We start from the raw sequence: 20874 nt of genomic DNA, 5'->3' as shown, positions 1-20874 counted from the left end.
ACATTTTCAATTTCCCTGAGGGTGGAGAACGGACACCAGCTGAGACCGACCTTTAGCCCAAGGTCTGTCTCAGCTGGTGTCAAATCTTGCCTGTATTTTTAAGTGGTGCAACCACTTCCTTAAGTGACTGTGTGTCTCTGGGTGGGTGGGTGCGTCTGAGCACGAAAACAGCATGGTTGTTTTTCACCACTTGTGCGCAACCTAACACACACACAAACACATATTAACTGTATATATGGTGATTTCGGGTGTGCCAGTACAGTACAGTAGAGGGTACAGTAGAGGTAGACTCCAAAATCTCCTGAATACTGATACTCCATGTTGACAGCCCTGATAGGGCCCTGGGCCTAACCCATGTACTGATGCCCTAAATGCTAAATTAAATGCTGGAGAGGCCTACGGGGTGCTTGTACAATCTATGTACAATGTATTAGTCCGTAGTTAGCTCTGGTCCAATAGCCTTACTGCTCTTGCTGCCGTTGACTGCATTAGAGCTATGGTCGGACTCGGACTAGCTCTGGTCCGTAGCCTATGGACCAGTTCAGAGCTAGTACTGGTCCATACTACCTACTACCTAGTTAGTGTTTTAATCCCGTTTGTGGTCGAACCCCATTTTTTCCCTCGTTTGTTGAGCGTAATTCCGGTTTTCACCGGATGTGCCCCCTTGGAACTGAACAGAATCGGCCACAAACAGAATTTCACAGAGCCATAGATGGCTCATTGCACAAGCAAGCACCCAGGCCTCTCATCGGAAAATAAGCACCTTATATTTTGCATTTGTGTATGTTCGGAGAATCGGAGCCCTAGATAGGTCCCCAAATGGAAAAACCCCTTTAGAAAATGACCCTGGCTGTAGGCATTCTTGAGGAAAAGTACTTATAATAAATCCAGCGTGGTAGGATGGTGTGTCTCTTACCCGTCGTGCTATGTGATTTGATTGTGCAGCCTTTTATGGCAATAACCGACTTGTGTTTTTTTCCTCGTCCAGATAGGGCTAGATAGTGCAGAGTGGATGAGATTATGGGGAGGGTCGGCCTGGGACGTGGCCCAGGCACCTTGGCTGGTAATCCAGTCTGGCAGTTCGACTCCCGATCCCGACGGCCTTTACTGCATGTCACCTCCCCATCTCTGTCCCCATTTCCTGTCAGCCTACTGTCTATCCCTCCATAAAAAATATAAAATAAAGGCGAAAGCCACAAAAAGATTATGGGGAGGGTCATCCAAGCATGGATTAATTGAGGTAAAAATGTTAATCAAATTTCACAAATTAATTAACTCAGTTAATTTGACAGTATATACTATAATATAAATATATAAAAGCACCGAAAAATGTCTGTCTGTAGCCTACACTTCCTTATATTAACCTGCCCCATCTGGCGAGTGTGTGTGTGTGTGTGTGTGTGTGTGTGTGTGTGTGTGTGTGTGTGTGTGTGTGTGTGTGTGTGTGTGTGTGTGTGTGTGTGTGTGTGTGTGTGTGTGTGTGTGTGTGTGTGTGTGTGTGTGTGTGTGTGTGTGTGTGTGTGTGGCCAGCAGGTGGCACTAAAGACGACTGCTACTGTATGAACCAGGGGTTTTCTGAAGGTATTGTATTTGGTCCCTGACAATGCATTTAGTATAAGTGAAGATTTTCTATTTTCTTCCACGGAACAGTGCACTAAACTTGTGGTGTGTCAATGTTGTCAGTTACTGGGAAGTCTGAGGTCAAGAAATTCCACAGAAAAGAGAGGCTAAGTGTACTAGCTTGCCTGATGAGTCATTATTAGGAAATGTCCCCATATAATCATGTCTGCGCTCTATCAGTAGATTCAGTACTGTATATCAGTTAACCCAAGTTTAATGGAAGGTTGGATAAAGTAAGAGAATGGCATATTTTAAAACATTTTCCCAAGGACCACATGCAGGCCTATTATGCCATGCCATAGTACGGGGTGGCAGTGGCTCAGGGTTAGTCTCCTTGAGCAAGACTCTGAACCTCAAATTGTTTCCGGTGTGCAGGTTGGTCCATCTGCCGGTGTGTGAAGGAGTGAATCTAATGCACAATCTATGTAAAGCGTTTTGGATAAAAGCGATATATGAATGCACCATTTACTAGTAGTCTGTGGACCATCGGTTGAGTAACAGTGGTATGTATAGACATGGGATGCATTGCAAGTGTTACAAAAGCACTAATCAATCCATATCCCATCCCAACACAACAGTGATCACCAGGTTGATTCTTAGTCAGGGTGGTGGTCCCTGGTTCACAATAAATTGAAAAACCCTGCCTGCTATAAACCTTGAAAGCTATTCTATTAAACAGGTCTTCAATGTCTTTAAGGATAGTGATTCACAAAATACTATACAGTATTTTCAAGTGATCAGTGATGTTCTCACAGGGACAATCTCCAATGGCTTGATTCATGATTATGGAACAAACACAGGGTTACTTCATAAAGATCTCGATGAATTCTCATGAATGAAGCACCAAAATAAACTGGCTTAAACACATACTTTCTTGTTTAACAAATGATCTAAAAGGCATTGTAATGAGATTGTAGATCACCTATTTTTGAAAAATGTTGCAGGAAAATAGGGATGGAAGGTTGAAACCACCTACATGCATCAGAAAAGACGGTTGAGCTAACCGTCCAGGCACCTAGGCTGCTGTGCCGGCCTGGCGGAGTGCCCCTTCCCTCCCCATTTCCTGTCAGTCTACTTTCAACCTATCAATAAAGGCAGAAGAAAAAATATATATACACACAGTAGAACATTAGACATGTTCAGTATGGTAAAGCCTTGAGACAGCGGTAGGCATCACAGTGATCAACAGGCAAGCAATGAATTTCAAGTGCATTAGGCCATGAATTCTTCCTCACAGTTGTTTTATTCGTTCAACATCTCACATTACAAATACTTCAAATGTATGCATACAGTTATAAATAGTTGGCTGCAAATGAATATATGACATTAGATCTTTGTTTTACTTCAATACTACAAACCAACTATAAAAACTGACGTCTGTATTATAGCGTAACTCAAATCAGGAAGAAAATATAAAAAAAAATAAACTTATAAATGTGAAATGACTTAATAAAAATCAAAATGATAGGTAAAAAAAAGTTAATAAATACAACCTTCCCAGCATACAATTAAAAACTATTGAAATTTTGCAATCAAGTAATACTAACAGACATATTCAATATTCTTTTCATCTGAAAATGTGAAGCACATTACATCAATTAGAAAAACTAGACACGTCAACAAGTTTAACACATCACCCCAAAAATATAACAGAAATCTGATCAAAATGATAGTTATACATATTTCAATTGAAAATATAGCAAATGCTAAATCATCAACCTAATATTTACAATGTTTTCAATCACAGTAGCATGGTAGTAGCAAAATAAGTAAATTAAGCACAAAACTAATGTTTAAAAATAAAATTCAGTTATAAATTAGTAGAAAGATCTGTTTTTTTATCTCGCAGACACCAGCATGAACTATAGGAAAACAAACTATGTTTACATGATTGTATGATATATTTTTTTGTTTGTTTCTTTTGTTTTTCTTTCGTGGATTAAAATGAGTTAAACTGCAGAGTCTCGTTTCTGGAAAGAATAAGTATTGCACATAATGGCTCGAAGTTACTTGCAACATTAATCACATTCAGGTCTATGTCCCAAAGCATGCCACATCACAAGGAGGGGGAGGGGGGGGGGGGGTCAAGTGATGTCCTACTGAGTGTGTCCTGTACAATAATATGACCGTATGTGAGGAAGGCAGACAATAATGTAAAGAGGCTACAGTACAAAAGAGGTGGATCTTAACGAGAAGGAAATTTTAAGAAAGAAAAAAAAAGGGAAAAAAAAAAAAAAAAAAAAAAGGAGATCTAGTGCATTACATTAGGTCCTGCATTAACACTAGCCAGGTTATTTTGTAATATATCATGCATGCCAAGAATAACTAGAACTTAGTAGTCCCAGAAGAAAGTGAATCTAAATATTTAACCAGCTTGTCATTCATTCTGGTGATACAAGGGAAGATTCCACAATGGACCGAAGCCAAAACATTTACCCTATAAGATTCTTTGACTACATCTAGAAGCGGAATATCAGAATACATTTTCAAGACTATCAAAATCAGTTTAGAAAAGTCTTGTCATGCCTTAGGGTCCTGCAATTATGTTTATTAGGACAGAAGAGAATCTGTATACGACTGGCTAACGCTAGCCTTTTTTTTTTTTTTAAATCTTTTTTTCTTTTTCTTTTTTTTCTACAGAATCACGTCAATGAACCGGACAGATTGAGATTTACCAGCACTTAAATATATAAAAGCTAAATTGAAAATTATATTAATATCATTCATTTTTATTTTTAAATTAAGTTTACCATAAATGCAGATCTCTTAGTAACAAAGGTACAAAATTATTTTTCACCAAGTGAAAAAAATGAGGTATTGCAAAAGGAGTTCTCCCATCTGTGAAAAATGTGCCTAAAATGACTATTGAAAAAAATATTTAGAAAAGTAGTGCATAATAAATGTATATATGTTCATGACAAAATAATCAGCTATAAAACACTGTACAAAAATCAGCAGGCCATGTATAAAATAATATCTTTATCTCTGTGACAGCAAATTCTTCAAAGAGTGTCCAGCTACTACCATCACCAACCACACCACACCTGTGACAGACGCTCCAGTCATAGAAGAGTGCAGTGGTACAAAATGAGGACAGCTCAGGGCGACTGGACTGTGCATTCCCATTCGTTTGTACTACATTAGCATTTTAGCTTCCAGTGCTAATATCCCTGACATTATAAAGTGAGCAAATACTACTGCCAATACCTGAGCCCTGAGGGCCATGCCTTAAATCATCTGAAACCTACAATCCAAACTCCAAACAACGCCAGCCATCATTCCGCCTCCATCTGACAAGAGGACACACCATCATCCCGGCATCCCTCAGATCAACATTTGCGTTTGATCACTTGCTTTTTTTTTAGGCCAGTCTTTGGTTTTGCCCTTTCTGGTTACAAAGTGTCAATTTTGTTTTAAACCAAGACCTACAAAGTCACGCCAGCAATCTATAAACGCATGCCAGACAGAGGAGAGATTTTGTTTTGCCACGCAGCGTGATGATATACTCTGAGCGGCCTGAAAATTTTATTATGTCCAACCATCTGTAATAGTGTTTCCCCACTCTCTATCAATTCAACCAGTTGCACTCAACCTTTGGTTAGCGATACAGTTGTTCTCTAAACCTGCATGCGAAAAGCAACAAAATGCACTCTTTTCCTCCCTAACGCAACTTCCTTAAGTCATTATACTGGTTCAGGTACGACAAACCTCACTCAAATTTTATGTTACTCTTGACAACAAATGTAAGCAGCTTTACCAGCTAATAATGCAAGAAAACAAAGTACAGTCAAGTCAGAAAACATCTAATTCCAAATCTAATGCATCCATATATTCATGCATACTTTAACTTAAAAATTCCAAAACATAAATGGGATTCCACTATTTTTCTTAGCGTTTACTTTTTTCTTTAGAAGGCCCAATTTAAAAATAATTAAATAAAATAAAATTAAGCTTTAAAGATTTTTTTTAACTTAAAGGAACCAGCAAAAAGAAAAAGTGCATTTATTTTCTATATCATAGCCCTATCCTAAGTACCCCCACCCCCCTTCCCACATTCTCTCCCTCCCATCCCCCTCCCCCTCTCTCCTTAGTTCCAGCGGAAGGAGATGTGTCTGGGCCGGTCACCTCCCTCTTTCACCAGGGGTTTGTGGAACTCACGGCCGGCTCGGGAGTGGATGGCAGCCCAGCAGTATTCACAGTAGTACTGCAGGCAGGTCACGTTGGCGCAGAAGAACGGAGCAAACTTCCCCCCACAGCGGGTGCCCTGGCATTCATCACAGAGCTGGTCGTCCAGGACATATGGCTTCACTTCCACCTGGGAGGGAGGAGCCAAGACAAGGAAGAGTTGAGGATATATGACGGTACAGAGGAAGTATCAAGCCCTTAGCCCGAATGTACTTTGTCGTACTATGGCATTTGCCTAGCGAAAATAGGCAATCTACAAGGTCACAACGCGTGATGCAATCTGCAATGTCACAACGCGTCGTGATGCTTGTAGATCTGCTACTTCTGCCACAGTCACAACACCAGCGTATGACGGATTATAAATTAGTATATAGGCCTAGGCTTCTTCTGAATTTTCACCCATGACATGCCCAAAATAGGGATGCCAGGTTTAAAGTGGTTAAAGCGGAAGGGCTGAGTAATCACAATTTACCCGGGTGGACATGGTTTAGCAGGAGGTAGCAGAGCACACTTCTGAACATTAAGGTAGGCAGGCGACTGGCATGGTGACAGTGAAGCCTTGAGGCTCATGACGCTTGGCCAAGTAAGCCGTCAGGCGAGCGAGTACTAACACAGGGCAGACGTTGGCCTTGTACATCGACAAGCACACTGTCCGAGTTGCATACCGATACTATAGGAATCAGTTATTACAGTTCTTTAAATGGTTTTAAAAAGTGAACGGCAAACCTAGCTAGCTTTGCTTAATTTGACAAGACAACCCAATAAGAGTCTACGAGAAGACGCATCAGGCACACAAACACGTTACAGGCTCAGATCTGTTCTATATGGAGTCCCGGTCAGGATGAGCAAATTTAGGGCTGGCCCCAAATGCCCGGATCTCAATAAAAAAGGTTTGGAAGTTGGCTTATTTATAGTCTGACACCAACATGGCCACTCAGTCTGCAATTTTCTACCCATGCATGTTCGCAATTATATGGGATCACGGATAGCCCTATGGCCAGTAAAGTGAGAGTAGTTTGACCGGGAAGCAGATGGATGGCTCGATGACTGAACCATAGCATGTGCACAGAGAGTGGAGTGAGTGCTCTGGACTGAAAACTGAACAATGTTTTAATAAATTAATAAATGTGATTAATATGAATGAATGTGATTAATATCTTCTGAACACCCTGATGTGCATGTCGTTTCAGACATGAAACACTACCGCCCTAACACCGGTTGATGTGGGCATCAACTCACCCGTTTATCAATCTCCCCGTGCTGCAGCTGAACGAATCGAGCACTGATGGCTGCAATGTAGCTCTGCTGATTGGAGAAGGCCACTCGACCTGCCCCTTTCGGATATTTAAGCTCTGGATCCGTGTCAATTCCTGCATAGCATACACCTCCATACAGACGGTCCATGATCATAGCAAGTTCCACTGGAATGACAGAACATAAACACAAGCATTATGCCAACTGACAACACACATCCATGACATGGGTGAAGCCCCCTTCCAGGGGTTGACATGAGGGTACCACTACCTGCACGCAGAGGACGAGGGACACCCCCAACAAAGATTGTCTTCCTCGGGTCCAGAGGCTGAGAGCCGTCCATTACAAAGTCACTGTCATTCAAGTTCCAGGGCCGAATCTGGACCTGTAGAACAAAAACACAGAACCACAAAACTCATTTATTAATTTATTCTTCTCACTCAGTCGTTTCTACAGTGAGCATAGTTTACATTTCAGTCAGATAACTCCCGAATAGATTGAACAAATATTATAGAATGAGAATACAAGTGTGCATATAACATTTTATCTTGGCGTTCGGCTCTGCTACATTTTTCTCCCTGCTCGGCACAATTATACAACCATCATTAAGCATTAAGAGCAGGGAGATAGAACAACAACACCCCCATGGGGAACAGAAAAGCAGAGCCCACCAGTGGTGCTGGGGTGGTGGCGGGAGCAAACAGTGCATAACACCACCAGTAACGCATACAGTATGCAGATGAAGGAACGCAGGAAGAATCCAGACTTAAGTGAGCTTAAATACCCCACCCAATTGGTCAGCTGATTGCCATGTCAGCAAATGTGGCTGTAGGTATTGAATAACACTGAATGAGCCCCTCAAGTATATCTGACTGAACTAACTCTGCAAGCTACGTATGATTGTGAGCATGGAAGGAGTACATTTATTTAGTAATTATCTTTTGTTCAAATTGACAGTTATTTCACCATAGTCACATGGCAGCCATTTTGCTATTAAGTTAATGCAATGCCAGCCCAAGAGGGTGACATTTCTTCCCAACCCGTAAATATGACATGAGAGCAAAATGGTAGCTGTGTGAATATAGTCAATTCACTATTATGTGTATAGATTACATAATCTTAGTTTGTGAACAGGTAAATTACTGTCAGGTAAATTAGCAAATGTACCACCAGCCACTTGGGTAATTACACATACTTATGTTGGTGAATCTGGATCATTCTTATTAGCATAATACCATGGCCCAACGAGAACACCAGCGTGCTCTCAGAGGATGGTGGAAAGATGAGTGCATGCTATTCCCAACGCAAAACCCCACCCCCAATCTCTGATTGGCTGAGGCACAGAGAGTGTGGGTGACTGTTAATTGTTTCACCTATGTCGCGATAAGCCATCAGTTGCTCACTCGCTCGTCTAGCAGCTCGCTCTGGCGTGCATCATAACCTCACCAAGTGATGTAAAAACCCATGCATTTGTTGTAAAACCTTGGCCCATACACAGGGCGTTGCATTAAATAAAAATGAGCGACAAAAAGAAAAGAAACCGACCTGGGAATCGCATACACTGGAGAGAGAGAAGTGAGAGAACCTGTCTGGACATGCCTTCACAGGAGTCGGCATGAGAGAACAAGGGGGTGGAGTTGGTCACGGTAGAGATTAGAGAATTAATAGCCCAATTCATAGACGCTAAAGAATTATGCGGACGGACGTCTCCACTACATGCATCTGTCCATGGAAATATTGACTATGTCAGTTAGTAGGTTTTGGGAATTAATACATTGCAGCACTATGAAAGGCAAAAGTCCACATACATTGTCTGTTCCCCATTTAACACTAAGAGTGGCAACAAGTCAAATACATATGCTTCTAATGAATTAATACGTTGAATAATGATTATAAATTCCTTATTATGAAACACTGAATTAGTTTGTAGAGTAAGAACAAATTAAATGTGCATAAATTGTTTGTAGCCTACGCAGTGTTAATCATTTGAGCCCTATATAATATGACGAATAGTAGATAGAAAATAGATGATCGAAGCTCACAGCACTCCATTAGGGTCCATTTACTGTTGGGGGGGGGGGGGGGGTTTGAAAGCTTGAAAGAATTTGAAATTGTCCAAAACATGGACACCAGGATTAAAGTGGTTTAGCACAGAGTGAATGAGGCCCAATGTTACTAAACTACCATGGCAGCCATTTTAGGTGCAAGACAGCGGGAAGAAATTTGAGTCACGTTATTTCAACGCATCGATTTTAAAATACAGTATCAGTTTCCAGACAGGTACACAGCCAAATCCGCACTTACGGATTAACACTTTACAGGTCCATTTGTACATGCTCAGCATTAAATGAACACATTTGTTGGCTGGCATCTAGGGCTATACTAGCATACAGAATGATACTCACAGGCTTGTCTTTGATGGTTGGGCTGGAGACACACAGGTAGAGCTTGCCATCCTCCTCAATGCAAGCATCAATCAGAGCCTGAACAGAGCTCTCATCTTGAAACAGCAAGAACGCATAACCTAGGGAGGTGAGAGTTTGAGAAGACGATATATGACTTGCACTCTCATCCTCAATATTTTATGGACTCAATATGCTACAGCACAGCAACTCACCCTTAGGAGGAAAATAGGACTTGCTCTCCGCCTTGTGTGGCCAGTCCACAAACAAATGTCCAAATCGACGGAAACTGGCAGTGATTTCATCTGATTGAGGCAAGAAATCAAGAATCAATTACTGTATGTTATTACCATGAAATCAGTTGTCACAAATCACTTACTAAATTACTATTAACATTCAAATTGATCATCGTTGGCTGACCAATGCCTCTCTATGAAGCTACAACCCTCAAGTCTCCCAATGGAGAACATTTGTACGCTTTTCAGAAAACAGTTTAAGCGGTTTTAAAATCAGCCTCAGGTCTAAATAGACTACTGTCCAATCTGGCGTCAAATAACTTTGACGTCAGTCAATCTGGCTTCAAATAACTTTGACGTCAGCCACCATGGACAAATAGGGAGACCTCCAACAACTGCATATGAGCTAGTTACATTGTATTAAATGACAATGTTGTAGAGATCCTATTATATAAAGTGGGGCACAAAATACCGTAGGTATGCATTTGGATTTTGGAGCTTGATTGCACATTTTGTTTGAACTAACTGGGATGCAGGTTCAAAATACTATACCAGGGTATCTTCAGATTTTGGTGAGTCAATGATAATAATACTACTACTATTTTTTGCGACCGCAGTTCGCATTTACTATGAAGTTGAAATCGTCCATTTCAGTCAGTCACGACTCACCCCTTATTATCCCCATAGATGGTCTCGTCACGTGACATCATCAGGGATCCCTGATGTCATAGTAAAGGAGACCTGCTGTCGCAATTAAGCCCATATATGGAGATCCCAGATGTCATCAATATTGGCCAGCAACTCTACATCTGACCTCAAACCCTTAGATCTCCATATATGGATATATGTCAGAACCGGTTCTGACATTCCATATGTTGATCCTTCCCCATCCATCCTTCCTCTTCGATGTCTCCCTTTTGACTGATATCGTCCAGTCAAACTCTAGACGGGCCTGCCCCAAAGTTATTAGTGCAGCCGCGCCCGGCAGCTAGCGAAAACTAGAGTTCTCAACAGGCCCGAAAATTTTGGCCCAGCCCTACCTGGTCCCTCATCAAACCCTGTACACTCAAGAGAATGTCCCCGCTACCTAGGGATTCCATGATATGTTGCACATAGTTTTAGCCTAGTACAATGACCCGGCACACTGCAGTCATACTATATAAATATTAAATAAATGTATTTGGTGTCAATATTCATTGTCATCCTGACTTCTAAATGTCTAAATCTCTTGAACTGTTTTTTGCATGCAAACATGTTGGGAGTCAGGGAATGCTAGTCCATTGATTTGCATGACTGTATCACTGTTTAGAGACAGAGCAGACATAACAATAATGATAAGAAAGAAAATCAATCAAGGTTACAGTAGTGTATGTGAAGTATGAATATGAGCCTGTACCTTCATCTATGTCTGGGGGAAGCCCGCCCACAAACACCTTGCGCGAGTATCGTTCCACACGCTCCCCATTGAGATGAGGGAAGCAGTGGGCGGAGCCAAGGCCAGCAAGACCCTGGTCGCCTGAGTCCTCTTCTCCAAAGGAGCGCTCATCCTCCAGGGGGAACAGAGAGGAATGGCCTGGTGGGGGGGAGACAGTGACACATTGGCTTACTACTACCAGGGTTCAAACAACTTAATAAGACCCGATTGGTTTGAAAATCAACGACAAAGGCATTTCTACACACAAACAAAATCTCAACATCAAGAAAGTACATACATGAGCAGGCAATGATTTAATTTTGATGCAACAGAATTAGAATCATTATCACTTCTACCTCTTGACAAGCAACCCTTAAAAGACATACATCTAGTCTCTCGAGTCAGACAACTCTTCCACAATCTTCGAATGCTAGAGTCTCGAACTTGGGGGGCATGCGTTACTCCGACGTACCAATAGTCCGACATCCGTGGCCGGTTAAGACTCACCCGTGGCTTCTGCGTGTGGTTAGGGTTAGGTTAGGGTGTCGGACTATTGCGTGTCGGACTGTTAGTACGTCGGACCAAAGACATGCACCCCTTTAACTTTGAGACATGAAGTTGTCAACTGTCATTTTCGTTTATGAAAATATATTTCATAATATAAAAAATATATTTCTGAAGCCAAGTAGCAAGCTACGAAGATAGGCTTTGACCAATTTGATTTAAAGTAGGAATTATTTATGCGACTGCAAAGGTGAAACAGAAGTGTGGGTGGGGCAGGTCATCCATTTTATTTTCTACACATTTTCAGTGCTTCCAGTGTATAGAGTCTGTTAGGCTGCAGCATACACCAACCGAACAAGAAAGTCATTTTATTGACCTGCCGAAGAAAACTACGGAAAGCTTAGTCAGTGCCTTGCCCATGGGCTGGTTAGAAATCTTAGATGTGCAAGAAGAACTGCCTAACCAAACACAAATTCACCGGCACCTCCCGTCTTCCCCTTGACCCCTTCTTCCCAATAACAAAAACTTTCAAATTTTGAGTTGACAATAAAGTTGTTAAAGTTCCGATTCTGACTGTACGCGGTGGCGGGTCTACTGTTCAGAACACAATGCGGAGCCACATCGAGCATAAAACACTTTCTTTGGTTCGGGAAACCCTGCCCGAACAGAAAACAGTTTGCCGTTGTTTGTAGTATGCTGCAGCCTTTAGGCGGAAGCATTTGAAGATTGTGTGGGCCAACAGTCTGTCTCTAGAGACTAAGGCATATTACAGACCCAGCAGAACAAGAGGTCAAAACCAGACAACATTTGAAGGCAGAATAAGCAGTGACAATCAACAAATCAGCAGACAAACACACACAGGCCAAACCAGAGTCAGCATGTGAGGTGTGGTGGCCGCTTTGCAAATAGCATTACAGAAAAAAACAAGACAAGCACATTTACAAGCTTTACCTCGTCGTCTGCCATAACTCCTAGCTGCGTGTAAAACAACACAAAACACTATTTGACAACAGGGACTTTGTTGTTTTTAAGATACAAGAGATTATAAATCAACACTACACTATTACAAATATGTTTAGGCATGTAATTTACATACCATTCATGGGTAAAGGGCCGTCTCCACCCTGGTGAGAGAAACCGTAGCGACCTAGATGAAGCAACATAAGAAATTTGAAACAGAGGGCAACACAATCTTGCACAGTCTTATGCAATCAGAGACCCCACCCCGAGAGCCAATAATCCATTTCTTCCCTGAAATCCAAGCAGCTCAATAACCAACTAAGATTATGTTGAAATGGATGGGTGTGATTTACTCTTTGTATGTCTGGGATAATGGACAATAGCTGTACAAATTACAGTTTAGAATCAGGATATGAAATAAAATCCAGTAGTGCTGAAATTCATCCGAAGATCATGACACTGCACCCTGAAAGTAGCAAACATCCTATATGTAGTGGTATAATGAATGAAATGTGTAAAATCACCCTGGAAATAACTGCATGACTTGCTTTTAACCTTGACAAATGTGGAAGTGGAGTAGTCACATGAGTAGGTTCTTGATTACATACAGTAGGAATTTCAGCAGCTACATTACTGTCATGACAGAGTCATACAGTAAATGACTGGCAGCAAATCATCATCGACGCGATCAGGAGAGACCAGTTGCACTCATTAAATTGCTTGTATCAACAGGCCCAGATTAGCATTCTTTAAGACTCTAGATTTAGCAGGATGTTTTCCTGTGACAAGAAAATATTTTTTGTTCTAACTGGAGAGTCTGTGTGTGTGTGTGTGTGTGTGTGTGTGTGTGTGTGTGGGGGGGGGGGGGGGGGGGGGGTAATATCACAAGTTAAAACAGAGTACAGAAGTGTACTGTGTGTGCACTCCCACCACTCTCAGAGCATCTTAACTAAGGCTTCATTGTGCATTAGCGTAAAAGGCTGATTCAGCACGATATCCTTGCCGAACTGACATCAAATAATCAGTCTCCATTACAGAGACCGTATGCATACAATGAAGTCCGCATCTCAGCACAAAACCATGAATATTAAAGACAGGTTTCTGATTCCCCCATTCTTTCCGTGGCATTGCCTGCCCGCATTCACAGTACCTACGGTGGTGGAATTAGAATACACATCCCATCATTGCTTTTCTTTTTTAGTGTGGGAACCAACCAACCTTTCAAGGAATCCTGCTCAGCCCTCATAATGTCAATCAATGAGTTCTCCAGAGAATGCATACTGAAACCATCAAAGGAGCGCGTTCTCTCCTGCTGGAGAAGAGGAAGACAACGATTAGCCTTTGCTGTTCCCACTCGTTACAGAAAGAAGAAAAAACAGCAACAGACACAGATCACTGATGCTAATAGTGGATGAAAAAGCAAAAAAGAAACATCAACTTATCCTTTAACCACTTTCAACCTATTTTTGGCATTTGTCATTATAGGCAAGTATTTTCTAAATTAACTGATGTGTTGTGAGCATGCCAAAGAATATAAGGCTTAAATGGCTTAAACGGAGACATAGTGTGTGTGTGTGCGCGTGTGTGGCTCAATCACCAAAACATCTTCGGTTATATGGATGTTACAAGTTAAAGCATTGTCCATCATCAGTATTTGTTGCTTCTATGTTCAACCACATTTAATCAAATACGATTCTGCTAACATCTAATAAAACAAGTCCTGGTACTTTTTTCCACCGTCGCCGCCTACCGGCGGCGGTGATAGGATTACACTGATATTGATTACGTATTGATTTTTGTTGTGCTAAAGAACTTCCGTCGGCCATTTCCCCTTCCCAGAATTTCAACAATTACATTGTTTTTATTTATTCATTATTGGCAGAATTTACTGTGTTCATTTATGTCACTGGTTTTCAACCCATTTCATATCAAGGTCCATTATTGGTATGGCATTTGAGCAACTTACCACCATTTGATGATGAGATTTAGCAGCTCAGACCCAAGAATATTTTGTTATTGTTGGATAATATTTTGTCAACAGGCAAACATTGATAAAAATAAAAACAACATTCTCTAAGCAACAAATGAAGATGAACAACAATATTTGGACTTATACTGCATTGTGCCCATGATAACTATACTATGTAACTAGATAACTATACAATCCAAGGTCCTACAACAGAAAAACATATACATGTCACCGTTTTAACATATTCAAAGATGTTTGGGGCTGTTATCAAAGATAACAATTATTCTATATTCTCTAATTGTTCTCCAATTCTTGTAAATCAATTAATGCAGTGTACTCTTGAGTGTAAAATAAAACCAAGGGTCCATTTGGTTTGATTTTACGCTCTCAAGAGTTAAAGATCTATGTGGGTCCATTTGGTTACCAACTCCATAATTTAGCTGGGGACAACCTGGAACCCCCCCAAGGACCACTGGTTGAAAACCACTGATATTGTAGATGCCATGTGATCAGAGGTCTTGTTTCACAAAATGATATTGAAAAACAGCCTCATTGTATATACATACAATAGGTTTCAATTTGTCTGTGTATTTGCCATGGTTCAGATCAGATGATCCATTTACTGCATCCCATTCTGCACCAACTCACAAAGGCTACTGTGTTGACTTTGATACAAACATTAATTTAGGATTCGTGAGTGGAGTCTCTCTGCAACTGAAGGGCACATTGGTGGTTGTTGCTTTCTTGGAAATGTACACTTAAAAATGAGCTCACCTGGAAAGGGTAAACACCATCGTTGCGGCTCATACTGTCCTCCATCCAAGCTTTGTGGTTGAAACCGGAGTTGTTTCTGGGGTATTTCTGAGAGGGGACCTGAAGAACAGTTTCACACATGAGTTTCTGCATATTAACTAGCTGTATGTTAATGCTAATACTATGGCCTACTGGGATTATTCGTCCAGTCTAAATGACAATCTCGTTTACCTGGTTGTTCGGGAAGGACTTCTTCAGTGGGGAAATGGAATTCAGTGCTGCCACACCTCCATTGAGCCCCCTGCGGAACTCCCGAACACCTTGTGTGCCTCCCCAGCCACCATAGCCCCCGCCAGGGCTCCAGGAAGTGGATGTCGGGGTGGAGGGGCTCTGGTAACTTCCCCAGGGCGACGGGGGCTTGCTCTGGGCAGGAGCAAGGTGGGGCAGCTGGGTGAAGGCTCCAGAGCGATGGGGGTGTTGGGGGAATGAAGGCTGTGGAGGGTGAGGGCTGGCGGGGGAGCGTCGGTGTTGCGGTGGGATCCCTTGATTGTGTGGGTGGTAGTGTTGCGGGTGAGGAGGAGGAGGGTGGTGCTGGGAGACCGGTCCTATCTGTGGGGAGAAACTGCCTGCCCCTCCCCCAAAACCAGGCCCGGCATGGTGGGAGAAGTTCTGGAACAGCATAGGGGGCCCGTTGGCGTTGGAGCCAGCAGGGCCGAAGAATCCTCCGACATCCTCCCCCACCACTGGGGAAGGGTTAGACGGCACCGCGGGGGACCAGTTGTTGAAGCTGGTCAAGGAGGAGGAGGAAGAACTGGACTGAGCACAGCTGGTACCCATACCCAGGCTGTCCTGATAATCAAAGCCACCCAACACTGGAGATTCCATCCTTAGCTTCTCCTTCCCACTACTGCTCTCCAGGGAACCCTTCTCCAGGGAGCCGTCATCGGGCAGTGACCCCTCAAGCTCCCCAAGGCCTCCGGCGGCCTCCTGCTGACCCGGTGAGAGAGCCTGAGGCTGGGCCTGGGCCGGAGACTTCTCCTGCATGTCCTGGAGGTCCAAGGCCTTGGACTTGTCTGATTCCAGGATCTCATCTTGCATGTTAGTGTGTTGGGCTACAGCAGGAAACAGCCAAGCACTGCCCCCATTGGTGGAGCAGGTGTTGTTTATGAAGGATGGGGGGCTGGGGGGGTTCGGGGGCTGGGGTTGGAGGTGAGGAGGGATCCTTACGGGGAAAGCAGATTTGTTACCACTGCTGTTCTTCACCAGGACTCCGAACCCGTAGTCCCCCATTTATGAAACCCAGTAAATCCTCACTTGACTTTTGTCTTTTACTGTCTTCTTTATTCTGAAAAGTAGGTAAAGAGGACAGCAAGGATGAGTAGGAGTGGGGTAAGAGAAAATAAAAAGGGCTGTTACAGCACAATATGATTTGGCCTCAAAAAACAAGCTTTACCAATTTGCAATGACTTTGCAAAGGCTGCACCCAGCCTGGTCTTGTGATGGAATCAATTAGATTAAATCATTGATTCGCTTTTAGCCGTTCATGGGAGGCCTTAGTAACGTTAAGATATACGGTTTTACACCACGGAGGAAAAAAAACACCCAACCCAACCCAACCTAGCCAGCAGGCAGCTAACAACCTGGGCTAGTAAAGCCGACGTCTCCAAAGGTCGTTCTGCGACTAGCACTAAAGCTAACAGCTGCTCCGCCAACCTTCCTCGCATGTGTCCTATTAATCACACAACGCATTGCAATGGTCATTTTTAAAGCCCCCCCGTGCACTGCACCGTGCGTGTACGCGACGCACGACTGAAGCACGGACACCTACCGTGTGGAAATCTGGCTTTTTCTGCAATGACCTCCTCGTACGCCGACCATTTAAATAGTGGAAAATGCTGATGACGTCTCTTCTTGTCTGTTCAGAATCTAGGGTAGTTCCCTAGCTCATACGAGGACTAGGCCGGGGATCGGATCACCACCACCACCAGCAGCCCCGACCGACAGACTAGACTGCAGCAGATAGATCCACTACACCCCGGAATGGATCTGCAAACCATCTGCTATGGGGGGTGGGGGGCGATCAAACGTTAATGTTACTCAAATATTAAACGGGGTGACGCGAACATTATCAACGATCGGCGACGACAGGGCTGACGGAGGAATTCTACTACAAACCCGGCTGCGATCTAAGTTGTGAAATGGTGCATGGCTCTTTAAACGACCTCGTCGGTTTCGTGTCCTGTATGTTCAATGTCACACAGCCCTGACGATCCTTGTCATCATCATTTACAGTCCCCCCCCCACCACCACCACCACCGACCGACCGAACCCGCAACAACCCAAACCCTGCACAGACCTTATAATAATATCGTGTAAATATAATCTCGGTGGTAATCGATGGTGTCGTGCGATAGCTACCTTTTTAGTTTGGTGACATGACCTTTTTTATCGTTTGGATGATGATGTTGTTGCCATGTCTCTTTTTAGCTTTTCTCCGTTTTCTGCATTTCCTCACAGCAGCAGCAGAGCCGGTGTGTAAATGGTCTCTTCTCCTCCTCTAGTTGACAGCTGTGGGCCAGTCGGGAGACACTTCCGTCTCCAAGCCCCGCCCCTCTCTCCCAGTAAACCACCAGCCACAGCGCTGCCAGGGTTTCCCTTTCTGGCCCCGCCTACTTTAACACATGAACGCCGTCTGATTGGACGCTTGTTGAGAGACCACACCCCATTGGAAAAAAAACGAGTTTATACTTTAGTTGCGCGCCGGTGTCGCGCGAACCAAAAATAGCCAGATCTGCAAACTCACAATGCGTCGCTGCCGCGACGCCTTGTGAGTTTGTAGATCTGGCTATTTTCGGCTGCGCCGCGCGCGACACCAACACGCAACTAAAGTATAAATCGTCACCCTTTAAAGAATCCTTTTCAATGAATGCCGGCACATGTATTCAAGAGGTTCCTCTCTTCCCAAATAAGGATCGATGGACGCCTGGAGAGAATGATGGAAGGAGGTTTTGTATTGTGCAAATATACATGATCTTTAAGGTACTTAAAGGCATTTGTTTAACCCCTCATGAGGGAGCCTGAGATGATACCCTCAGCAGGAGTTTAAAATAACCGATTAAATAATGTGATGCATATAATATTATATGCATCACATTATTTAATAATAATAATGTGATTAATAATAATGTGATGCATATCATTTTAAACTATTTTAAATCTCCTAAATTCTGACACTCCAATGTTGGCAGCCCTGATATATATATATATATATATATATATATATATATATATATATATGTGTGTGTGTGTGTGTGTGTGTGTGTGTGTGTGTGTGTGTGTGTGTGTGGGTGTGTGTGCATAGCATTTTGGAGCGGAAGACATTTTAGCCAGTGCAGATGAGATCATTTGAAAAGCAAATGTTCTACCCAGTACCCACACACCCTCTGCAGTTGCTAGAACCTTATCTGTTGTGTCATCAGACCTCAAGGACAAGATTCTCTGTACTAGCAGAGAACACTGGATGGATGGATGGATGGATGGATAGACAGACAGTCAGACACACATACACCCCCCCCCCCCCCCCCCTGCCACACACACACATGAATGCATGCATACTGGACACTTGCAGTACCTTTAATAGTATCTAAATTAGCTACATTCCCCAGCTGTGTGGCTAGCTACACATTAATATCATGATGTAGCACAGTAGCTTTGTGTATAAGTTAAGCTTTTTTTCCCACCAGTAGGCCTACTTTATTGTCAGCTCACACTGAAATGTGTCTTGCGACCCAGCAGCCTTGTATGCAACACATACTGTATGTACACACATTTGTATAACACGGAAAACAAAATTACATAAAAACAAAGACAAGAGCAATGTCCACAGCTCGGCTTGAGCTTAGTCCATTCACCCTGGGTAGACAAAAGTCACTACATTATCAGTGGCACATCAACATAAAATGGTACAACTGATGAGTTGAGGCATTGTAGTGTAGTGCAGTTTGTCCATTAAAATTACTCCTTCTATTTGTAGCTTTTAAAATGGTAAATGGTGCATTTATATAGCACTTCTATCAAAAGAGCTTTACATAGATTGTGCATTACATTCACCCATCCATACACATTCATACGCTGATGGCGGAGGAAACCATGCAAGGCACCAACCTGCCAGGGGTGGACTGGCCACAGGACGTAGGCCTACCAGGCATACCGGTATGCCCGGTGGGCCGACCCTCTGGTGGGCCGGTCTAGGCCAAATGTTAAATTAGTTGTCTGCTGGTTGTGAATCAATTATGTTGATGTAAATGTGGTGGTGTTAAGGGCTTGTATTTCAAGTATTATCCATCTTGTCAGACTTCCTCTCTGACCGTCAACAGGTCCGTGTTAATGATACTCTGTCCGGCATCACTGTGCTTAACACTGGTGCTCCGCAGGGGACTATCTTATCACCCTTACTTTTCTCCTTATACACAAATTAATTCCAGTTAGACCAGGATATGTTTCATTTGTTCAAGTATGCGGATGATAATATGATATGGCCCTGGTTGCCTTACTGAAGAAGGGGGACACAGCAGGGGAGGAAGCATACAGAGTACATGTGTCATCTCTTCAGAACTGGTGTGATAAAAGCTCCTTAGGGATCAATGTGACAAAAACAAAATAACTTGTCATTCATGAAAAGGAACCTGTGCAGTCCATTACAATTAGTGGACAAATAGTGGAGGTAGTAGACAATTTTAAATATTTAGGCATATTGATAGCAAACTCAATTTCAGTGAAAATACTGACCAGATTTTTAAAACTTGTAACCATGCCATTAAGGCACTATATTATACCATGTCTCGCTAGATTTGTTTTGTATTTACCACTGTTGTCCTGCATTTTTGCCATGAAGATAATTGTGTAAGTGTTGTTGTTGTTGTTGTTGTTGTTTACTAGTAAGAGACCACACCAACTGCTCAAGTTTAGGAGTATTTATTGCACAAGTGAAATGTAGGTGTATTGATGAGGAGCCCGAGGAAGGCGAGACTCAGGGTGGGGGCGTATGCTCGGGAGCGTCCTCCGAGACACAAGGTTACTCCGTGGTGGGAAATAAAAGTGCAAGAGAATGGCAGCGTGGCACGAGCGACAGTAAATTGTACGTTTTATTTTTGTAGAAGAGGCAAACTAATATTGTTTATGTCGTTTGCTTTTTTTGAATGATTGATTGAACGCTTACGTTGTATGATTTGATTTGGGTGTGTTATAAATTAAAGTGTTAGTATTGATTATCGTGTATTAATCTAATTATAGTAAACTAATACTATTATACTAAAAAAGATAAAGATCAAGGGAAAAGAGACCTTTTTACAGTACAATAATGTTTCAAGTTTACACATGTATACAAATAATTTAAACAGCATAAACAATATTAGTTTGCCTCTTCTACAAAAATAAAAGTTAGTGTTGCGCATGCCAAGCTGTCATTCTCTTGTATTATTATATATCGTACTTGTATTATTTATTTATTTCCCACCAAGGAGTAACCTCGCGCAGCAGACTATCCAGCTTGTATACTCCACCTTGGAGGAAACTCTG

At 42.6% G+C, this 20874-nt stretch overlaps 1 protein-coding gene across 3 annotated transcripts; it reads right to left on the bottom strand.

Moving 5' to 3' along the window:
- Window positions 1–5707: 5707 nt before the first annotated feature.
- On the bottom strand, window positions 5708–17874 carry LOC306922582 (cytoplasmic polyadenylation element-binding protein 4-like; the record flags this gene model as incomplete). 3 transcript variants are annotated; one of them, XM_079500283.1, is made up of 12 exons in its annotated part: window positions 17716–17874; window positions 15529–16642; window positions 15319–15417; window positions 13794–13887; window positions 12712–12762; window positions 12567–12590; window positions 11094–11270; window positions 9677–9766; window positions 9465–9583; window positions 7330–7444; window positions 7045–7226; window positions 5708–5935 (listed from the first exon to the last, which is right to left on the bottom strand). In XM_079500283.1, exons 2-12 carry the CDS (start codon window positions 16585–16587, stop codon window positions 5708–5710), a joined length of 2238 nt encoding a protein of 745 aa, XP_079356409.1. In that variant the 5' UTR covers window positions 16588–16642; window positions 17716–17874. The 3 variants fall into 3 exon arrangements, with proteins under 3 accessions (XP_079356409.1, XP_079356410.1, XP_079356411.1); XM_079500284.1 differs by having other exon boundaries at window positions 13794–13884; XM_079500285.1 differs by lacking the exon at window positions 12567–12590.
- Between the last annotated feature and the right edge of the window lie 3000 nt (window positions 17875–20874).

The sequence above is a fragment of the Electrona antarctica genome, assembly GCF_951216825.1.
Source record: "Electrona antarctica genome assembly, chromosome: 1".
NCBI classification, from domain to species: Eukaryota; Metazoa; Chordata; class Actinopteri; order Myctophiformes; family Myctophidae; genus Electrona; species Electrona antarctica.
This window is presented reverse-complemented; position numbering and strand designations above follow the sequence as displayed.